Source organism: Mytilus galloprovincialis, chromosome 14 (assembly GCF_965363235.1).
Source record: "Mytilus galloprovincialis chromosome 14, xbMytGall1.hap1.1, whole genome shotgun sequence".
Lineage (NCBI taxonomy): Eukaryota > Metazoa > Mollusca > Bivalvia > Mytilida > Mytilidae > Mytilus > Mytilus galloprovincialis.
Window position 1 is genome coordinate 70,088,243 of NC_134851.1, and position 22,683 is coordinate 70,110,925.

The 22,683-nt window shown below is 31.5% G+C and overlaps 1 protein-coding gene across 1 annotated transcript; it reads right to left on the reverse strand.

Annotated features, from left to right (window-relative positions):
* On the reverse strand, positions 1–20,055 carry LOC143058170 (myotrophin homolog). The gene is made up of 3 exons (XM_076231634.1): positions 20,025–20,055; positions 15,355–15,441; positions 1–144 (listed from the first exon to the last, which is right to left on the reverse strand). Exons 1-3 carry the CDS (start codon positions 20,040–20,042, stop codon positions 1–3), a joined length of 249 nt encoding a protein of 82 aa, XP_076087749.1. The 5' UTR covers positions 20,043–20,055.
* Between the last annotated feature and the right edge of the window lie 2,628 nt (positions 20,056–22,683).

Sequence of the window (22,683 nt, forward strand, 5' to 3'; positions counted from 1 at the left end):
TTAAAAGAAATATAAGACTGAGGAGCTAATGTCTTTAATCACCTTGGTGTCTCTGACTTCTTTATCACAGCCGACTGTTACCAGATAACGGACGATCTCAAGGTGTCCTTCATGTGCTGCCCACAGTAATGGTGTCAATCCCCACTGTAATATTAACATATAACACACATTAAAAACTTGTGTCATAAACTGGACAATGTAGTGTAATAAATATAAATAAATACATATCACATGAATCAGTGGTTAAATATGATTCAAAGGACCAAAGCCACTTATAATTATACTCTACATGAACAACAAACAAATGCCATTCTATGATCAAAGCGATTTTGAATTGTATAAATTTGTTATAGCATTTGTAATAATGGATCCCTAAAATTGAGTTAATTTAATCAGCTTTTCAATCTATGGTTTTTAAATTGTGAACTTTTCCATCAATAATTCTTTAAATTTATGATGTTTTCCTTAGATGTTTTTTTTATATATTTTTATAGCTTTGCCATCAGTGATATAATATTTCATCTACAATTTTCAAGAGTTAAATAATAACGCTTCGCCATCAGTTGTGTGTGTATTCATACAGCTTCTCCACACGTTGTGTGTTACTTCATAGGCTCTCCCCATCAGTGGTGTGTTAGTTTATATAGGTTTAGTATCAATGATGTGTGAACTAATATACCCTTAATATCACTGATGAATTCGTTAACATTTTGTAAGAATGTCATTTATGTCCAGAAATAAGTAAGCAAAAATTTTTAAATAGCAATAGATCAACACTGTATTAAAAAAATATCAATGTGTGTCCTACTTTAGCTACCTTAATTAAAGTTTGTTACTCATTCTTGAGGAGTCAAAGATGGTAACTTTAATGTTTCTGTCATAAACAATATAACTTATGGGCAATGTCCCTTACAAAGTCTTGATGTTTTTAAGCATCAATGATACAGTAATAATAACAACTTACAGTGACTTTTTTATGTACGTTTCGTCCCCGAGGGTATGACCAGCCCAGTAGTCAACATCTCGGTGTTGAAATGAATATCAATAATGTGGTCATTTTTATAAATTTCCTACAAAATTGTAAATTTTTCGAAAAACTAAGGATTTTCTTATCCAAGGCATACATTACCTTAGCAGTATTTGGCACAACTTTTTGGAATTATGGATCCTCAATGCTCTTCAACGTTGTACTTTGGCTTTATAAATATTTTGATTTGAGCGTCACTGATATGTCCTAGGTAGACGAAACGCGCGTCTGGCGTACTAAATTGTAATTCTGGTACCTTTGATAACTACTATTGATATATTCTAGAGATTCATAATATATTTATTCAAAACAATGTTGTTTTTTTTAAATAACGTTTTAGGATACTATTGTTATCGCAAGTCAACACAATAGAATTGCACAACAAAACTGGGAACAAACGTTCTACTAAAATACACATCTTTTTTGTGATTATTCTTTGCTGATTTCTAAATTCGTGGTTTGATGTTTAAAATATTTGACTATATTTTTTACATTCAAATATAAAATGGTATTCATCTGCAAAAGGGGTAGTATAACAACTTGTACATAGTCTATTATTTCTATCAACATTATAATATCTGCCTGTTCCTATGCTTAATACATGAGCTGTTTATAAATCATTTTTTGTATATTTAAATTACAAGTTTATCTAAAAAAAATTGCAATGCGTGTGTATTATACATGTATCTATACAAATTTGCTTTTGCAAAAATACAAAGTACCATGACTTTTCGAATTGTTTTAACTTTGTTGTAATTGAAGCCAATTGATCAATTTTCTAAAAGTCCGAAATATTTCAATTTATTTCATTTGAAAGCGTTAAAAAAATTAAGAACAAATTTATCACAAAATGTGGCGTCCTTAGGGATCAAAATCGCGTTCTAACAGTGACCACCTTTGCATATTGACGAACATTCTAAAAAAATATTGAACTCGTACTCAACATCACCAGCGTGCGGAAGTACATAAAATATAAATAAAATGATCTTTCTAATTATTGAGCCATCTACCAATTTCAACAGAATTTTTTGTTTTCAAAGTTCTTAATTCTTTAATTCCCCTACTAATCATTGCTAATAGAGACAGCGTAAGTACATGTATGTAAATCGTATTTAACAAAACAAAAATCTCCATATAAACTCATTCTTGTCCAGTAATAAAATTCAGAATGGAAATGTAGAATGTGACAGAGAGACAACAACCCGACCATGAAGCCTATATCATCCACCATATTCCATCAAAACTGCACACGCCATTTTTGATTCTTTTCTGACAAAGTTAAAAAAATCGATAAGTATTGATTTAGATATATTTCAGACAAAAGAAACAAAGTACGCAGTTGTAGTTTCATTTTTCGTCTTTGCAAATCTTTTTTTGTTTCTTTCTGAACATTGCTGATGAAGTTATTGATTTTTTTTATCTTTTTTAAAGGACTCGGACAATTGCCAACCTTAATAAACTCATGATGATGTTTTCCATGCGTATGTACACAAGGACGTAAACTCTGATATGTTTTGCGAAAATTGCAAGGTTGCATCTTAACCTATTATATTTCTTTTATTTGTTAGATATTTTTTCTTTTCATGTTGTATATAAATTAAGCCGTTTTTTGTATTGTTTGGTTTGAATTGTTGTGTCTTTGACCCAACTTCGTAAGGATTTTTTTACCACATGGTAGATTGTGGTTTGCCCTTACGTCGTATCTTTTAATTACCGGACATGACTTATTCCCGATTGTGACTGTTTTTCTGAGTGTGAATTCGCATTACTATAAGACGTGTTACGGCACTTTTCTATCCCAAAGTCATGTATTTAGTTTTGATGTTATATTTGAAAAGCTCATTGGATTTTGTCAAATGTCTTGCCGTCTTTTCTATTATATTCATGGGTTATGGTAAAGAAAATTAATCACCGCCTTCGTTTATTAGATTTGATTTGGTTTAACGTAATATATACGATGTTTTACGTTTGCAGCTAGGTTAAAAACAAACCGGACATAGCTATATAATATAGTTAATTGCTACCTCAGTTTGCTATTAATACGTATTGCAATTTTCATTGTTATTAAATGTAATATCAGTATTTAGTTCAAATATAATCTTAAATCAATCCTAATTCTAATATTTTTGAGAAATAGTTTTAGTCATTCAAATGTGACGCCATTTTTTGTGCATTTTTACCACTTCGTATGGGACGTATTGTAGTCATGTAATGTTATGTTGTCATTTTAATGTTATATTTGACATTGTCATTAAAGCGGGAGGTTCGGCATACTACAAAACCAGGTTCAACCCACAAATTTCTTTATAAAGAATTTCCTGTGCCAAGTCAGGAACATGGCCATTGTTATATTATAGTTCGTTTCTGTGTGTGTTACATTGTAACGTTGTGTTTCCTTTGTGTCGTTTGTCTCTTATATTTGAGTGTGAATTTACATTACTATAAGACGTGTCACGGTACTTTTCTATCCTAAATTCATGTATTTGATTTTGAACTTATATTTGTTTTATTTGTTATTCTTATTGGAATGCTTAGTCCGTTTCTGTGTGTGTTAAATTTTCAGGTTGTGTCGTTGTTCTCCTTTAATATTTAATGCGTTTCCCTCAGTTTTAGTTTGTTACCCCGATTTTGTGTTTTTATTTTCCATCGATTGACGCGTTTTGAACAGCGGTATACTACTGTTGTCTTTGTTTAACACTAGTAATTTTTATAGCTTACTTTTCAAAGTTGCAATTATAATTGCTTACTTCAACAGATTGTTTCTTGGGTGGGTAGATACCGCATTTGACTTTCGTACATGTACCCCATCTTTTTTTCAAAAATATATCTTTTATACAAAATTGAAAACAGTCTTTCAGAACAAGTTTTGATTTGCATATTTGTAAAATGTCATGTCGTTGGTTGACACAGTGGCGGATTTGGGGAGGCATCCGGGGTTTGAACCCCCGTTTGTTTATAAGGACATACCATTGGATGCCATCCCTTTATAATTTGATGAGAACCCCAGCATTGTTTTCCGGGCAGTACACATACATTTGTGTGGTCATATATTTCCTAAATTTGTTTTCTGAATCAATGTAGCCTATGGCATGACCTAATTATGGTAAATCGTGGAAATCAAAGAAAGCTTATTTGTTTTAATATTAGATTTTTAAATTTTCGATATATGACAATAGAGTGCAAAAAGTATTAATTTAATTTTGGATGTAACGCGTCTTCTGATTGACTGACGTTATTTTGTTATCAGCCCATAGACATAATTTAGTCATGTGACCGTGACGTCATCAACCCCTTTGCATGGTTTTCTACGGTTTAAATGGAATTTAGAATTAAATTATAAGAAATGACTGTAATATTTTTTTCTGTCTATTCGAAATAACATAAAAAAATGTGGTGCACACTGTTAAATAACCCGCTACGCGGGTTATTCAGTGTGCACCATATTTTTTATGTTATTTTTTCATAGACAAAAAAAATATTACAGTCATTCCTTAAATAAATTTGTTTTTAAGAAAAAAAAATACTGTAGCAGCTGTAATAATAATCTGATTAAAATACAGATCTCTGATCTCGTTAAACTACATATAAACCTGCATTTTCGTCCTTCATTCTTATTCATATTTATATATTAGGTTTTGATAATTACGTCTAGAATATTAGGAGTTGTTGGTTTTATTTACGTCAAAAATACAGCAAACAACCCCCCCCCCAAAAAAAAAACCCGAAAACCAAACGACATCCAAAGAGCAAAGTAGTTTTTTTTCGCCTTGCAGCTCAAACTAAAAGTCTAATGAACCGTTATATTACAATTATACCACGCACAAAGTTCTATAGTTCCATGCCATAGTAGAGTGAAAATGGCTCACTTTAATTTGCAGGATTAGTTTACGCAGATTTTGAAACTTAGGATAAACAAACTAACATATTCATAAAAATTGAAATCAAATAGGAATCACAGCTTATTAGTGTGGGTGTAAGGGTAACGAATGTTACAACCTACCTGGGAAGTTATATAACATACAAAAGTATGTATTGTATACAGAGTGCGTCTTTCTTACACCACGATAACGCAGAACGAAAAATTGCATAATTTAGGACAGGGGCTTTCAATACTAACGGATTCCCTGTTTAGTACATGTAGGAGATCTTTCAGCAATTTGATAATATGCTTTTAAAATGCAATTTATTTATCGACAACTTTGAAGAACAAAAAGGTATTTAATTTTTATAGAAAACACAGCACTTTTCCTTGTATAACTTTTTCTTATTTAGATAATTATTATAAATTATTGTTTTTTAACATGATACATATAGCCAAATTTTGTATGTTTGCATTTCATATACTTGCAATGTTAGGATTAACATAACAATTAGAAGATATAGGTTAGAAATCACAAAAAAGAATTAAAGGACAAAACGTCATTATATGGATTGTTTTTTTCGGAAAATGTTTTTTTTTTTTGGCAAATATTCAAAACAAAAATCGAAACTTGTACATATTCAATACATTTAAGATTAACATCCAGAGTTACAAATATACCAGCATACATTTTTGATAAAAAATATGCTATGTCAATATCGTATATCTTTTTAACTATACTTAATTTGCGGTTTTGTGATAAGTGTGTGTAGTTTTAACAAATTCGTCAATAGTGTTTAGAAATAAGTTATCAAAAACTACACATACGGAGCTTAGAAAGAAGCTATCATAAAATGGGTTAGAACCTTAAACTACACATACGCAGCTACATTTATAATACCATGACAGGTGTACGTCTGATGTGAAATAGTCATTGAAATAGCCACGTTTATTTAATATTTCAAGGATCATTAATTTTGTTACCTATCGATTATTGGCACGTGCCATCGAAATCAATCTTTATCGACAGAAAATATTAACGCATATACAATAGTTACTGTTAGAGGAAGAAGAAGACGAAGAAGAATTATGTATTATAGTGCAACATGCATAAACAAATACATACATATTTTATATTATATAAGATGTTATTCAAATGAAAGAAAGGATTATCGCGTTTACAAACAGGATATGTATTCGATACTGAACTTAAAATTAGTGATATTGTTTTAACGAAAAGTTCTATGAGGATCTGGAGGGGGTCCTCCGTTTCTGTATTCTGAAATGTTTAACCGGTTTTTCTTTCTATTCGTAATACTGTTTGTGTAATATAATTATTTATTTATTTATCTTCATTAACCTATGTTTCTCTATTCTGTAATTTTTGTTCCATTTTCTCTAGTGTTCATATATATATTTTCATATTTATAGCCAATTATTCTCTTATGTAAAACCCCATCGATATCCTTCTCTTTTCAATGGTATGTTAGTTATAGTTTTAACACTCCACTTCACGGTTTAAGAGCAATTTCAGAAGATAAATGCACACGGAGACATGGTTCCCTGACGCGGCCTTTAAGAGGATAAACGATATAAATTATCTGACATAACAAATATTTATATTTTGCGTTGATCGTTTCTGAAGAAGTTAAATCCAGAAACATGATAATATTGGTGAATAATCAACAAAACCAATTAACAAAAGCTCATCAATATATAACAATTCCCCAATCTCTTCAAAATTGACCAACGGAAATAGAACGTCAACCAATGATTTAATGTTTAATTAATAATAATTTATTCAAAATTAAAGATGTTTTTATTTTATTTGATGTCTAGCATTTAAACTGTACAGTTTTTTTGTAATTAGAATGTTTCATTCACATGAAGAGGCGTTACTCCTAATATTATTCTGACATACTTGTCCCCGAAAAAAAGATGACGTTTCCTATTCTCAAATAATACTGTTTAATTTACTTTTTCGGATTTGACTAAATTTTTTACATTCAAATAGAAAATGGTATTCATCTGCAAAAGGGGTAGTATAACAACTTGTACATAGTCTATTATTTTTCTATCAACATTATCATATCTGCCTGTGGATATCCACGTGCATTTTTGTTAAATAATCTTGCTGTAGTGGCATTACAAATACGTTTATTTATGCACGTAGATAACATAGAAGTTGTGTTGTTAAAAATTTTCATTCCATTCCGTAAAATCATGATTATAAATAGGGTATAGGAACAAGAAAAAAGACCGGAAGTTGTAACATTGAAAGAGTATCATAATTACGGAATAGAAAATAATAGAGAATGCAGTTAAGGATGTACATAGGTGAGATTTGGAAAATTGGTGTCAAATGTTCGGACTCCTTGGTATTTAACCATCAATACCGGGTAACACCTATTTTTCTTTGTATAAAAGACATCAATAGCTCATAAAAGGCCATTTTCCAAAATTTAAGCATTTTTTTAATTTTTGTTCTTTCTATTTGAACCCAAAATAATACCAATGCAAATGTAAGGTAAAAGTTCGAGTCAGCCTTTTCCCGAAATTTTAAAAACTCAAATATTTCGAAAAGGAGGTCCATGACCTAACAATATTTTTAGCTGATTTTGTTCCTGAACTGGTGCTCTGTCAAAATGAAGTTTAAATTTTAATTTCTTGATTTAAAATTTTACCTAAGTACATCCTTAAAGGACTCTTACAAAACTCTTTTATAAGGCCTGACGTAAAGACTTAAATATAACAAAACTGACATATATAACAAACACAGGGCAAAAACAGAGGTTTTGTAAGAAATCTTAGTAAAACCATAGCAGGGAGCAATAATAAAAAGTAGCAGGCCTGGATGAGTATTAATACATCCAAACGCCGTAATATTGAATAAGCTATAAAGATTTAATACTAAGATAAAATAAACATGCGAAGGCTCTCTCACAGGCAAACTAAAAATTGAGTGTTTGAAGTGCGGATGTAATCTTCAATGGTGTTTGAAACGGGTTTGTAACCATTTTTGACTAATGAATTGAAGATGTCATTATTAGTGCGTAGTGAATAAGGAATATCATCATTATCAGTGAATACATTGAATGTGTTATCATCAGTGTTGTGTGAATGTATTGGGCTTGACTCTCAATGGTTTAGGAATTAAAAGTGTTTCACTATCAGTGGTGTATGCATTGAGAGTAACATATTTACTGTGTGTGAAAATATTGGATGTCATCATCATATGTGTTAAATCTTGGATGTCTTACCATCAAAAATGTATGAATTTAAAGTGTCACAATCAGTGGTGATTGATTTTAGAAGGCCACCATCAATGGTGTTATATATTAATTGTGTCAATTTCAGCATTTCTCATATTTCGGTTGTTGTCGATAGTGGTATGTGAAACAGGGTGTCTTATTTAGTGTTGATTGGATTTAGCGTGTTGCTACCAGTGGTGTGATATTTCAAAGTTTAACCCTCAAAAGATTTATGACTTTTAAGGATACCAACATCAGTGGTGTGTACATTTAAGGCGTCATGTTCAGGTGAGTTTATTTTAATTTGTCATCATCAATGGTGTTAGAAATTAAGGTGGTATGGGTGTCTTCCTCCATCTTGGATTGTAAAAAACAGAGAATCAAAGGTCCAGATTTTCTATTAAGTTAGCAAAATGTGATGCAGGAATGCAGATGTTTAATGTACATTTTCATTTAAAAGTACCAATTTATAAGAATATAACTTCTAAATATTGATATTGTTGCAAATGTTAATTATTTTTGGTTGTTTTTATCTTTTTAAAAAATTGGCATTTTAAGGGGAGGTAACTCTACAAAAGTGCATTTTCTGAAGGATTCTGTATGGAATTTTCCTATTTTGTATTTTAGCCGGAAAAAACGTACGGTGACCCTATCTTTTCTTTTGATATTCTCAAAGCAGTGTCTGAAAGCTATCTTTTCCTGAAGTATTTAACAATTCTATCATTTTGTTTAGTTTCTAATCACAAAATGGTGTTTTTTCCTGTATAATCCATACAAAATGTGTCATTTTGTCCCGTCCTGTAGCTTGAGAAAATGCGCGGTGACCTATCATTTTTATTATATTTTTCAACATGTATCAATAGATACAACGTTTTGGCAAAGTATGAACAAATTCTATCATTTTTATTTTAGACTCCCATACCACCTTAAGTTGTCATCAGCGATAGTGTTAGAATTTAATTTGAAATCAGCAATGGGGTAAACGTTAAAGATTTCATCACTGTGATTCGCCATCAGTAGAGTGTTAATTTATAGAACCTCACCATCAGTGATGTTGGATAATACGATGTCTTCATTAGTATTCTTTTAATTCATATAGCTACAATATCAGTGTGTTGATAATCTAAAGAGCTTCACTATCAATAATGTGCTTAAATATAGAGCTTCCTTATCAGTGTTGTGTTAATTTATAGTGTTTCAGTACTTATATACCTTCGGATTTCAAATGTTTGACTATGAGCGTTCCTGATGAAGGTAAATTCAAAAACGCGCTTCGTACGCAAGAAACTATAAAACGTGTCTTTCGATTTTTTTTACATCACTGGGTCGATAACCTCTGCTGGTGGAATTTAAGTACCCGAGGGTATTATCAGCTCACTAGTCAGTTCTTCGATACTGACATGATATAACACACTGTACTATAATTTTCCGTTTATAAATTTTGAAATTATTAAAAAACTAAGGTTTCAACTCCTTCAGGCAAAGTTGCCTTTAAATTAATTCGGCTATTTATTTTAGGTATTTTTGACATATAACTCTTCAACGGTTTCGTTTCTTATTCGTCTTCGGATTTCAAATGTTTCCCAAAGCGTTCCTGATGAAGGTAAATCCGGAAAAGCGCTTAGGACGCAAGAAATTATTAAACGTGTTGTTTTCAATTTTTTATAGAGCTTTCCTACTAATGATGAATGGATTTATAGTTTCATTATCAGTTATGTGTTAATTCTTAGAGCATTGTCAATAGGGGTATTTTTATTTAAAGTGGGGATTTAGTGGTGTGTTTATTTTTAGAGCTTTGTCATCAGTAGTGAGTTAGTTTATCGAGCTTTACTATATATTGGACTTTAAGATGATAATGTTTTTATTGAGGTACTTGTAATTCATTTATTTTCATGGGTATCAGTTTTAATTATAGAGAAAAAAGACATGTCATGGGATATGAAAATTGGTCGTTTGCTGTTTTCTATAAATTAAAAAAAATAAATAAAAGATTCATATACTTATTTCAAAGATTCGCAGTTTGAATAAAACTTTGGTCATTCTAGGTTAAAATGTTCACTTAAAACTTAGATTCAATTGTTTAAGACAATCATTTGTTTGTTGTGCTGTTTATAATGACTTGTTAGAATTCAATAAAGTATTCAAAGTTAATGTACCACTGTTTATACGTGATTTTTTTTCCTAGTGAAGACATATTCGGCAATTAAGTAAGCACTTAATATAAAATGATCAAAAATGAGAAACATTTAAATGATGTTTGCAGCCCAAGCCCGATAGCATAAGCCCATATAGCAATGACAATATGAACCTATCTCGCGGTTTTGTAAGATAATATATTGGAAATAAATAAACGCATCATGTATAGATACCAGGATTAAATTTTTTAATTTACGCCAGACGCGCGTTTCATCTACAAAAGACTCATCTGTGACGCTCGAATAAAAAAAGGGAAAAAAGCCAAACTTGTAAGAAGCTAGTATGGGTTCTTTCTTAAGTTGTATGTCAAAGGAGATGACCCCATTTAACTAAATCGAATGATTTTGCATTAAAAATGCATTAGAAAGTTGAATGATTTATACAGAAAATGTATAAAAGGATTATAAACAAGCACTCGGAGAGAATTTGTTTGCAATACAGTTGGGTGCAGACCAAGCATTACATGTAGACGAGCCGAAAAAGTTAACGCAGCGTTTAGCCGTGTGCACTTTATGTTAACGCCGCCTTAACTATTCGTTAACTTCGAAATTTCAGTAAATATAAAAAGTAAAGTGGGGTTTACTTTCGCATTAACCTCCGCGTTAACGCAAAAAACAGCGCATCTTCTTATTTTGTAAAGAGTAAACGGGCGTTTACTTTCGCTTTTACTTCCGCGTTCAATGAAAAAATGTCTTCTATTTAATTCAAAAGTAAACGCATTAAAATGTCCAATGATAAGGTACATTAAAATTAAAGGACCAACTACTCATTTTCGATTGATATGTTGACAGTTACAGTTATTTAATAATGTTACAACACTTCTTTAATAAATCTAATCAAAATTTCTCACATTCAATTTCGTTTTCTTTTTTAGTTCAATTATGTTCTTGTATTAAATTAATTAAATCATCACAAAAATCAAAGTTTTCACATCTCAGACAGGCTGACTCAGTATGAGTTCTGTTATCTCATTAACCAAAACTGACCATACTTATCAAAAATTAATATATAGCAGCGTAGTAATTCAGTTATATTTTTTATGTCATTATGGATCCTATAATACAATTGGCATGTCCGTCCTATTTTTATTCAAAATATTTCATCGTAAACAAATTTCAGTAGTTTGAACATGTTGAATACTTCAGGCTGACGCTTAGAACAAAATTATTTGTCCGCATCAACCAAAACTGACCATATAAAAACTTTATTATGTAAATCTTTATAGCCGCATAGTAAATGAGCTATATTTTCATGTAAAGATGGATTGTCTAATACAGATGATAGCAATATTGTCACATAATGACTGAAAAATTTTGTTCGCATCAGTTAAGAGTACCAGCATCTCCTCTTTGTATTCAAAATATGTAATCGGTAAACAAATTTTAGTAGTTTTCATACCTTAAACTGACTCGTACATTTGAAAAGAAAAACAGAAGCGTAAATCATGTAAATCCATTTGAATTACGATTAGAAATAATGTATTAAATGCATCGAGCTAGGAATTCGAAGAGACAGTTAAAAATGGGGAACGAAGCAACGTAAACAATGATTTTTATATCCCATCTTATCCAAATATTTTCCCCATGTGTTCGATTACCTTTCTACCCGCCTCGATATTTGTACATGCAATTTTTGAAAAGAAAATATAGGAAATCTGCTAATCAGTAAAGTTATAGGAACTATTTTTTTTTCGAATTAAAATTAAGTGTTTTTGAATTGTTCTGGTTTGAAACACATATACGTAAAATATCGTCGTTTTAATAAAAATAAAAGTTCAAATGAACAAATGAATTTACATAATCAGTTAACTCGAAAAGTAAACGTGCGTTAACTTTCAAGTGCACATAGAAATACATTTATGAAATCTGTAGTAAATGCCCGTTTACTACTGACTAAACGGACACATAGTGAACGCCCGTTTACTCGGGTAGACATTAGAAATTTCCATTTTGACCGCGTTAACGTAATTATAGAAATTGAATAGTATAGAAAATTGAAGTTAACTAACGAAATATGTGCACGCGGCGTTAACTTGCGTTTACTTTATGTAATGATTGGTCTGTATCGAACTGTAAATAGTCTCCTACTGGTGTGAAATTCATTGCCTTTCAAATCTCAGACAGGCTGACTCAGTATGACTCGTAAAAGAAAATTCTGTGATCTCATGAAATGCTAATAGACTGATATTGCATGTATTTTTTTTAAGCCGAATAATCATTATTTTGCAAAAAAAAAAGCACCTTAAGGAGGCTCGCGGGTACAAAAATTTTGTAAAAAATTAAACATTTGTTTTTTCGTTACAAATTTTATTATTACACTATCAGTTATTACTTTATGATATGGTACAAAAATCAACCAATAAAATCAATTCGGTTTTGCCCCAAATGACTTTTACAATGTTTTTATCATTGAAAACGCCCCAAATTATCTCCCTTTGATGCAAAAAACAATTTTTTGGCATTCAAATTGAAATATCTTTTAAACTCATCGGTGACCTATATCTTTTATTATTGTTTTCAAATAAGCTTTACATAAACTAAATAATTGTAAAATTTTAGCGATTTCTGTAATTTAGTTCATTTTCTATTTTGATATTACCTTTATTTCTCCTATTAGTTCAATAGAAAATAGGACATTAACAGAAATGTATGCTTCTTTCGGAGGCAGATTGTGAGCTTAAATGAACGGTGACTCCATTTTTTTATTTCATTTTTCTATTAAGTATATAAAGTTCATTTATGAAAAAATATAGAGAAATCCTATATTAGGGGAAAAAATGATTTAAACCCGCGAGCCCCCTTAACAGAAACAAAATATAAAACTTGTCATGCCTTAACAATAAAGCAAATCGTCGCTGCGCTTCCAAAATGTTGTAAATTACAAATTTTTCAAAAAAGAAAAATCTCACAAATAGGCTTTTGAAATTTGATTCAAATTCATGCTTCTAAAAATGTTGTATATAAACTTGCATTACCCTTAAACTTAATTCATTTTCACAAAAATGTAGAAATGTACTAGTATTTGATTCTCAACGCCATTATACAAGAAATTTAAAGTTTACATGTATACAACATTTTGGAAGCAAACTTTTAATCATACGTTTTTTGATTGAGTTAAGTCTGCCAATTGATATTTTATCTTATGTTTTTTCTTTGTTGTGATGTTATGCTATTGTTTCAGAAAAAGGGAGAAGGTTTGGATCCATTAAAACGTTTAATCCCGCTGCAAATGTTTGCACCTGTCCTAAGTCAGGAATCTGATGTACAGTAGTTGTCGTTTGTTTATGTAATATATACGTGTTTCTCGTTTCTCGTTTTGTTTATATAGATTAGACCGTTGGTTTTCCCGTTTGAATGGTTTTACACTAGTAATTTTGGGGCCCTTTATAGCTTGTTGTTCGGTGTGAGCCAAGGCTCCATGTTGAAGGCCGTACTTTAACCTATAATGGTTTACTTTTTAAATTGTTATTTGTATGGAGAGTTGTCTCATTGGCACTCACACCACATCTTCCTATATCTATTTACAAACAACTGAAATTGGCCATTTTGTAACATGTCTTATTTCAAATGTTTTAATTGGTGTAACTATACATGTATGCTGTTTTGGAATATCAAAGATTTCCTGCCGCCAAGTCTTTTTGTGTCAAAAAGGAAAATTTTAGCCAAAAAAGTCATATACGACATTTTGAAAGCCCAGCGACGAAACATCAAATCAAAATATTTTAGTATGGCGAAAACAATTCTGAAAATCATTTACTTGTGTGAATTTAAGAATTCAAGTACCATAACTCTGTACACACCATTATAATAGAGCAAAATTCGAAGATAATAAAATTGAAAATGGAAATGGAGAATGTGTCAGAGAGACAACCACCCGACCATAGAAAAAAACAACAGCAGAGGGTCACCAATAGGTCTTCAATGTAGCGAGAAATACTATATATCAAATATCACATCAATATCTTCCAAGCGCAAAAAATATAAGTGCAGTTAAATGATCTTACATATATGCAGACCTTCTAAAATTCAAACAGACCATTATTCCGTGCGTTCATCGTGTATCGTGCGTGTACCTATCGTGCGCTCATCATTCATCGTTCCTTGTATTTTCATTCTTAAGCGTGTATCGTGCGTTCGTCAATCGTATATATATAACTGTGTACATCATATAACGTGCATTTGTCAAACGTACATCTCTAATAGTGTAATGTTCATTCATTGTGATTTTTATGTGATAGTCGGTTATAGAGCTCATCAAAGCTTATATTTTATGATCTTTTATTTGTTAGAGTGTATATATGTTCCGACTTTTTACAATTTACATTCATACATATTTACTTGTGAACTCTGACTTATTAACTTCGTCGTGTATAACGTTCATACAGATTTATGCCTTTTTGTGTAAAATTTATTAGCGACACATACATGTAACGATCCTTGCTACATTCTGTCGTTGATGTCGTCGTCGACGGAATTCACAAATAATCACTCTAAAGGTTAACGTTTTTGAAATTATAATAACTTTCTTAAACTATCCTGGATTTGTCCCAAACCTGGACAAAAGCTAGTTTTCTCATTTTATTTGAATTTTTATTCCGAGCTTACTTATTAAACGGTCGACTACACAGTATGGCTTCTTCATTATTAAGGTTCGTATCAATGCCTATAATTGCTTACATCCACTTTATTTTAACTTTTGTGAATATGGAATCCCCTCCCTTTTTTTTCATAATATGATATTTCATATATAAATTAAACATAATGTAACTGATGAATTATAAACTTTATAAATTAGGCATAAATTTTTCCATTTTAATTGTTAAGTAAAAACTATTTCGCTCTCACCCATTATGGAATTTACTGGCCCAATATATGCCGTACATTACTAGGTCACTAGCACACTATGTAACTAATAATACAAAATATCACATCAATATCGTCCAGGCGCAAAGAAATTAAGAACGGTGAACTGATCTTGCATACTGTTTTCGTGTGCAGGTAAATTTTTGTAATTTTACTCACTATATCTCTATATTCCAAGACTGCCCCTTTTTGTATGCATTCTTTCAAATCTTTTAATCTGCCAAAGAAAGCAGCAATACGTAGTTTCTGTAAATAAATCAAAGTCTTGTCATTAACGTCTTGAACACATAGCCATGAGTTGTAATAATGTAAATATAGACAATGCAAATTCCCATAGGAATTACTGTTCGACATAATAGAGGGACGAAACATACGAGAGGGACAGTCAAACAAATAGATTAAAAATAAACTGACAATGAAATGGTTAAAAAATAAAATAACAAACATACAAAGAATAGTTCGGAAGACACAACACAGAACACTGAAGACCAAGCAACACGATTCCCACCAAACACTGGGGCTGGTGCTAGGTGCTCTGGAAGGGTAAACAGATCCAGCTCCACTTGTTGCACCCGTCGTGTTTCTTATGTTATGAGACATCCGTTAAATCGTCTTTACACAGACTGAAAAAAATTATTATTGCTTGCAAGCGATTTGATTAATTACAGCATTATTAATACTAGAGAGTATAAGCCTATTAATTGAACCAAAGACTAATAAACACAGAAATATGGCTTGCTTTTTTAATATTTTGACATTAAAAATGCTGAAATTAAAATAGCAATACTTTAACATGTAAATTATACACAGTGACATACGGTACACATGGTACAGGGCTGAACACATTTCATGGAAATGAGATGTGTTATTACTAATACAACTGCAAAACAAATATCATTTACTTATCTTAAGTAGTTCGATTTAAACAAACTTAAACCTAAATTCAAGTTATTGTGAAACTGCCTATTCTAGAGGTGGCGTGAATCAGATGTGGATACTTAAAAATTCCAAAGATCTTTTAGAGTACATACAATCTAACTCTCTTTCATCTTGTAACAGTATTAAAACATTTGACTTTTCTACTCTTTACACAAGTATTCCACATTCTAAACTAAAAGACAAATTGAAAGAGTTGGTATAACTTTGCTTCATAAAAAAGAATGGCCAACGTAGATACAAGTATCTTGTCTTAGGGAGGGATAAATCATACTTTGTAAAGAATCACTCTGATTCAAACAGAAAATTCTCTGAAACCGATATTATCAAGATGCCTGATTTCTTGATTGACAACATATTTGTATCGTTCGGAGGACGTGTTTTTCAACAGACTGTCGGCATCCCAATGGGAACAAACTTTGCCCCTCTACTTGCCGACTTGTTTCTTTATTATTATGAGGCTGACTTCATGCAAGAACTTCTTAGGAAGAAAGATAAGAAGTTAGCAATATCCTTTAACTCTACTTTCCGCTATATAGATGACGTTCTTTCACTAAACAATTCAAAATTTGGTGACTATGTGGAACGCATCTATCCCATCGAATTGGAGATAAAGGATACTACAGATACAGTTAAGTCGGCTTCATATCTTGACTTACATCTAGAAATTGACAATGAGGGTCGGTTGAAAACAAAACTTTACGACAAAAGAGATGATTTCAGCTTTCCAATTGTGAACTTTCCATTTCTAAGTAGCAACATTCCAGCAGCACCTGCATACGGAGTATATATCTCCCAATTGATACGATATTCCCGTGCTTGCATTTCCTATCATGATTTTCTTGATAGAGGGTTACTGCTCACAAGGAAGCTATTAAACCAATAGTTCCAAATGGTGAAGTTGAAATCATCCCTTCTTAAATTTTACGGACGCCATCACGAGTTGGTTGACCGTTATGGAATAACCGTTTCACAAATGATATCGGATATGTTCTTTACGTCGTATCTACAATCCCCTTCCCTTTCATGAATGTGACCTACCGAATTAGACTATTTACCGGATTTGTAATCACATAAGCAACACGACGGGTGCCACATGTGGAGCAAGATCTGCTTACCCTTCCGGAGCACATAGATCACACCTAGTTTTTTGTGGGGTTCGTGTTGTTTATTCTTTAGTTTTCTATGTTGTGTCAAGTGTACTATTGTTTTTCTGTTTATCTTTTTCATTTTTAGCCATGGCGTTTTCAGTTTGTTTTAGATTTATGAGTTTGACTGTCCCTTTCGTATCTTTCGTCCCTCTTTCAAACTTTAACTTGTAAACTATATAAACGTTTCTCAGGTCTAATGAACCATGATGAGGAGTTGGAGTTATGAAATCTCCATTAAAGTGAGCCTTGTCAATGCCTATATGTTTGCATATTAAATATATCTATTAATCGGTTATATAAATTCTGCCACTTCTTATAGGTTAGACAATACCTGGTCATCTTTATAAAACATTACCAAGTATTGTCTGGCCAATTTATAACATATTCACACTTTCGAGTGACCTTACAAAATGATCTTTTCCCATTGTAATATTCAAACCTAAATAAGAGTTCACTTTTTATAATGAACTAAATGTTAAACATATGTAATCATCCTTTCAGTAAATGGAATGAAAAAGATCGGACGGACATAGTTTGTGAGGACCGAATGGATAAATTGTTTTTCTTCTGCTTTTAAGGTAAAATTTAATACTAATATATCTTGAGATTTTTTTATTTTAAAAAACAATCCCCTTTTTGAAACTTCACTTTTTCTGATAAATATAAAACTCTCTGTATAAATATTTAAATTCAGACCATTCAACATTAAATGCTTACTTTATATTGATAAAATTACAAGTATTTGTGTTTACCCGAATAAAAATCTTTGCTGTATATATCAGTATTCTGGCATTGTTTTCTTGAAAAAAAAACCCTCATATGTCTGGTATATAAATTAAATAAGTATTATTTTTCCTACATCGTTACCCAAATTGTTTTTGTTTATTCTATATATATATATGTTTACCGTCAGAAAATGCATGAAAATTTGCAAAATTCAAAATGTTTTGTTTTAATCTTTGCTCTTTCATCTTTAATCGGTAGGCTCTTTTCCCCAATGTAAAATGCCTCAGGGGATTGTACACTTCGTTAGTGCAGTTATTAAGAGTTCACTTTCATAATTAACTGACAATGAAAAGTCATTCAGCATTTCATAGTGCATGGAGGACCATGTACTATGAAAATTAGAGGGAAAAAAACTGACTTTTCATTGGACGAGAAGGGGTGAGTATGTTCTAATTCTAATTCTAGAATGACGTCCATTAAACGCTTTGAGTACACACCCGTGGTAAAATATGAATATATTTCCTGTGCTGTTCCGATCGTACTCCCTCATATTATGTTTTTTTTTTATAAATGAGCTTCCCGACGTCATAGAACGATAACGTAAGAATATAAGCATTTTACGGGAAAATACACGCTTCTGAAACCGAAAATCATCACAACAAGGAAACGTAAACAAACAGTACTAAAATGTGGAATAAGTCATTTATTTTTAAACATATAAGACATATAAGTAAATCATCATTTAAATGCATCCAAAACGATCTAAATATGTTATTGTAAATAGTTAAAGCATGCCACTAATTCAGTTAGCGCCGTTCTTTTACATCAGTTTTATAGTGCGTTTATCTATTGAAACGGCAAATATTTGCCTCCACCTAGAGCACTTCGATCCAAAATAATTGTCGTATTTGTCCTATTAGAATCGAAATAATTCATGGGGGCTTGAATATATCTAGATTTTACCACCGATTGTCCCTTCATGCCGATATTTTACCCCTCGCAATCGCTCAGGGTAAAATATTTGTCATAAAGGGCCAACCCGTGGTAAAATCACGATATATTCAAGCCCCCATGAATTATTTCTTAAGTATTCTGGTTCATAGCACTGAACACTATTTATATTATTGACATAAAATTAATTGTTCATCTTAGACTGAGCCAATAACTATTTTCATATTATCGACTTATGACTATGAAGATTTAATTTCTGTGGTAGATCATTCTAGTACTTATTCAAGCTGAAGATTGTTGAAGTTAGCTTACGATTGTTGAAGTGGGGTAGAAAATTAAGTGTTGAAAGTTTTCTATTCACGACAAAGTCTTAGGAAAACAGTTAACTTTCCAAAACAAACGCAAAGATTATATGGTTAACTCTACTTTTTTTTGTTTGATATGCATGACCAGGTACCAAAATGTTTGACCAATGAGTACGTTACCTGTTGGAAAATTATTAAATCTGAAGTTAAAATTGGTATTATGTAAATATTTCATTATCATTGATCTATCAAAAACGGTTCTATTTAAACTGATCCATCACAATCTAATACATGAAAACTAAGCAAACGTTTCAAAGTCAATAGACCATGACTGACGGGAAAAAGCCAAAAGATTTCCATTCAAATGAGATGTGTTAATATTTATATAACTTCAGACCAACTATCATTGACCTACAACTAATTCTTCACCATAAACCATATATAATCATGAACTAATACATGGTTAAGCACCGCCATCGACGGTGTATATCAAAAACAACGACTACCCAGACAGAGTGAAATTGCTGTCTGTAACCAAATATTTTCCTGTAAAAAATCAGTACAGACAACAAAAAAATATACATTAATTTGCTTGTATTTTTGACAAAGTATTTCACAAATTGAAATTTAATTCATTAATAAATCATACCTATATTCCTTTAGTTTTTATGCCAAAATAAAACATACATATTTTTTTTTCGTGCAGAAAAGACAACAGTAAGTCAAATGCAAATCGTACTTCTCACGAGAAAATTCTTACCTCATTCAAACTTTCCATGATGTCCTGCAAATAAAAAAAATACATTCAGGAGTCATGAGATAATGGTTGGGTGAATAGAGGCATTGTGGTTTTGGGTGTTCCTGAATCACCTGAACCCAATTCAACTTTATATGAACCACTGACCTCGTTCAGTATTTATGTTCTATTCACCATAAAAATAATTAGGCCACACTGAGTTTATTTATTGTAAAATTTTTTCGTAAATGCAATGCTGGATTGGAACACACAAAATAGAAAATGTAAGCCCATGACAACTGTTCTTATTAGGTCCCAAGATAGAGTTCGGTATTTCTATATGTTCGTTTTTAACAACCAGTTCTGATTTGGTCCTTTGTTTTCTCTGTGTGTAACAATATTGAGTAAAATGTTTAAACCGATGCACTTGTCAGGAGCCTGTTGTTCAGATGTTGTCGTTTGTTGGGTTGGCTCATAAGCATTTCTCGTTTCCCGTTTTTAATATAGATGAAATTAGTTATCAAAGGTATCAAGATTATAATTTAGTACGCCAGACGCGCGTTTCGTCTTCATAAGACTCATCAGTGACGCCCATATCAAAACATTTATAAAGCATAACAAGTACAAAGTTGAAGAGCATTGAGGATACAAAATTCAGAAACCGTTGGTTTCCATGTTTATGTCGTTACACCAGTCATTTGGGGTACTTACTATATAGCTTATTGATCTGTGTAAGCCAACACTCTGCTTTGAAGGCAACACTTTGGCCTATAATGGTTCACTTTTGTACATTGCAAATATTCAGACGTAGATAGACAGTTGTCTCATTGGCACTCATACTATATCTTATTTTAGATTAAAATTTTATAGGCTATATTAGGCTGATATTTCTTTGTTTTATCTATAGTTACTGCGACGAGGTTAAATAGGCCCACTGTTACCTTTTCTATTCATAATTAAACCCCATCAGGCTTGTAAAACCGCGTATTTCTATTCACAAATAGACAAAAAAAAAAGAAATCAGAAAAAATATTTAAAAATATTTCAACAAAGAATCAACATAGCAAGTTCAACAGATATAACCAACATATACCTATTTATTGAAAGCTATTACGGAAGTGATATAGACAAAGCAAGACTTTAAATGAATGATGATTATCGGTAATTCGTATATTTTCCCTTTGATTTTACTGCCTAATATTTTCGAGTATCAACAAAATATCACTGAAAGTATAAGGCAATACAGTGTGTGACGTCATAATTACCGATAAACAAAATAATAGGTAGTTTCGTTTTTGATACAGACTATATCATGTGGAATACCTCAACTCGCCCTAACGGGCTCGTCTAGATATTCCACATGATATAGTCAGTATCAAAAACGAAACTACCTATTATTCTATCTTTATGTATCGATTCTTGTAGCCACAATCTGTCCTAAGTCTGCGATTATGTCATCACTAATTTTACTTGACTTGAAAATCACGACAGGGTGTGTGTATGCTTCCATAGCACGATTTTAAGCTGAATATTTGAGTTTGCATAATAACTGCATCAATTGACCTTGCATGCTAGCTGTTTAACCATGAAGGCAGTATTACCTTGTAGGAAAAAGTTTCACTCAATCGCCTGCATATTATTAGTTTATGTGTTTCCTAAAAGCAGTATCTTGGTAACAGGAATGTACACTTTTATAGTTCCAACAACTTTTACTTTCCAGTGAAACATGTGAAATCTTCGGCAATCTGAAAAATAAGTTGATTATATAAAAAAAACAATTGTAGACATAAACAAACCTTTTAAATGTATGTAAGGCATAAAATTCAATCCAATCAAGTCTCTAATGTAAATCTTGTCTTGCTGAATATTTTTTGCAGTTTCGAATTTTTAATTATTACTATTTTCGAAATAAATTGGCAACAAAAAACTGTCAGATTGACAGCAAACCTGATTTTTCTGCCTGAAAATGATATTTGCAAATCTGGATCTCAAAAAGTAAAATAAATAAATATTGACATATGCAAAGGCCTAGATAAATCTAAGTATAACAATTCGCTTTTTCAAGATTAACAACTCAACAATGATAAAAGTTAAATTCGTGAAATCGAACTTGACTTTCATTCAGTCACAGGAAACAACATATGTAATTTGAAAAGATTTCCACAAATCGTTTTCAATCAATGCATGAACACTGATAAGAAGCTGCAACCACATCCGACCGTACCCCCCCCCCCCCCCCGGCTGCCTGCCCCTCCCCTCCAGCATCCGTACATCACCACGTTATTAACTAGTATTATCATTCAGAAATCCACTCGAGGATGAAAAATAAAATGAAAAATTCGTTGTTAATAACCAATATAAAACATGTTAAACTCATATAAAAAGCCGAAAGACAGTTTTTATTTAAAAGATTTTATGTAGATCTAATAATTTCTACAATTTTTGTCTCTGTCAGAAATGCCCGATCTGTAGTGGTTTTCTTGAAATAGTAAATATTGTATTTTACCCTAATGTTCTATACTAAACACTGTTTTGCATGTTTGTTAGCAAACGGGGTCATCATTTTAAAACGCGATATACCATTGTCGATGTTTGGTTAAACTTTTCCTGGTAGTTTTAGAGGAAACGATATTGGTAAAAGAAGGGAGACTAATGATATACAGCAAACACGCAGACCTACCTT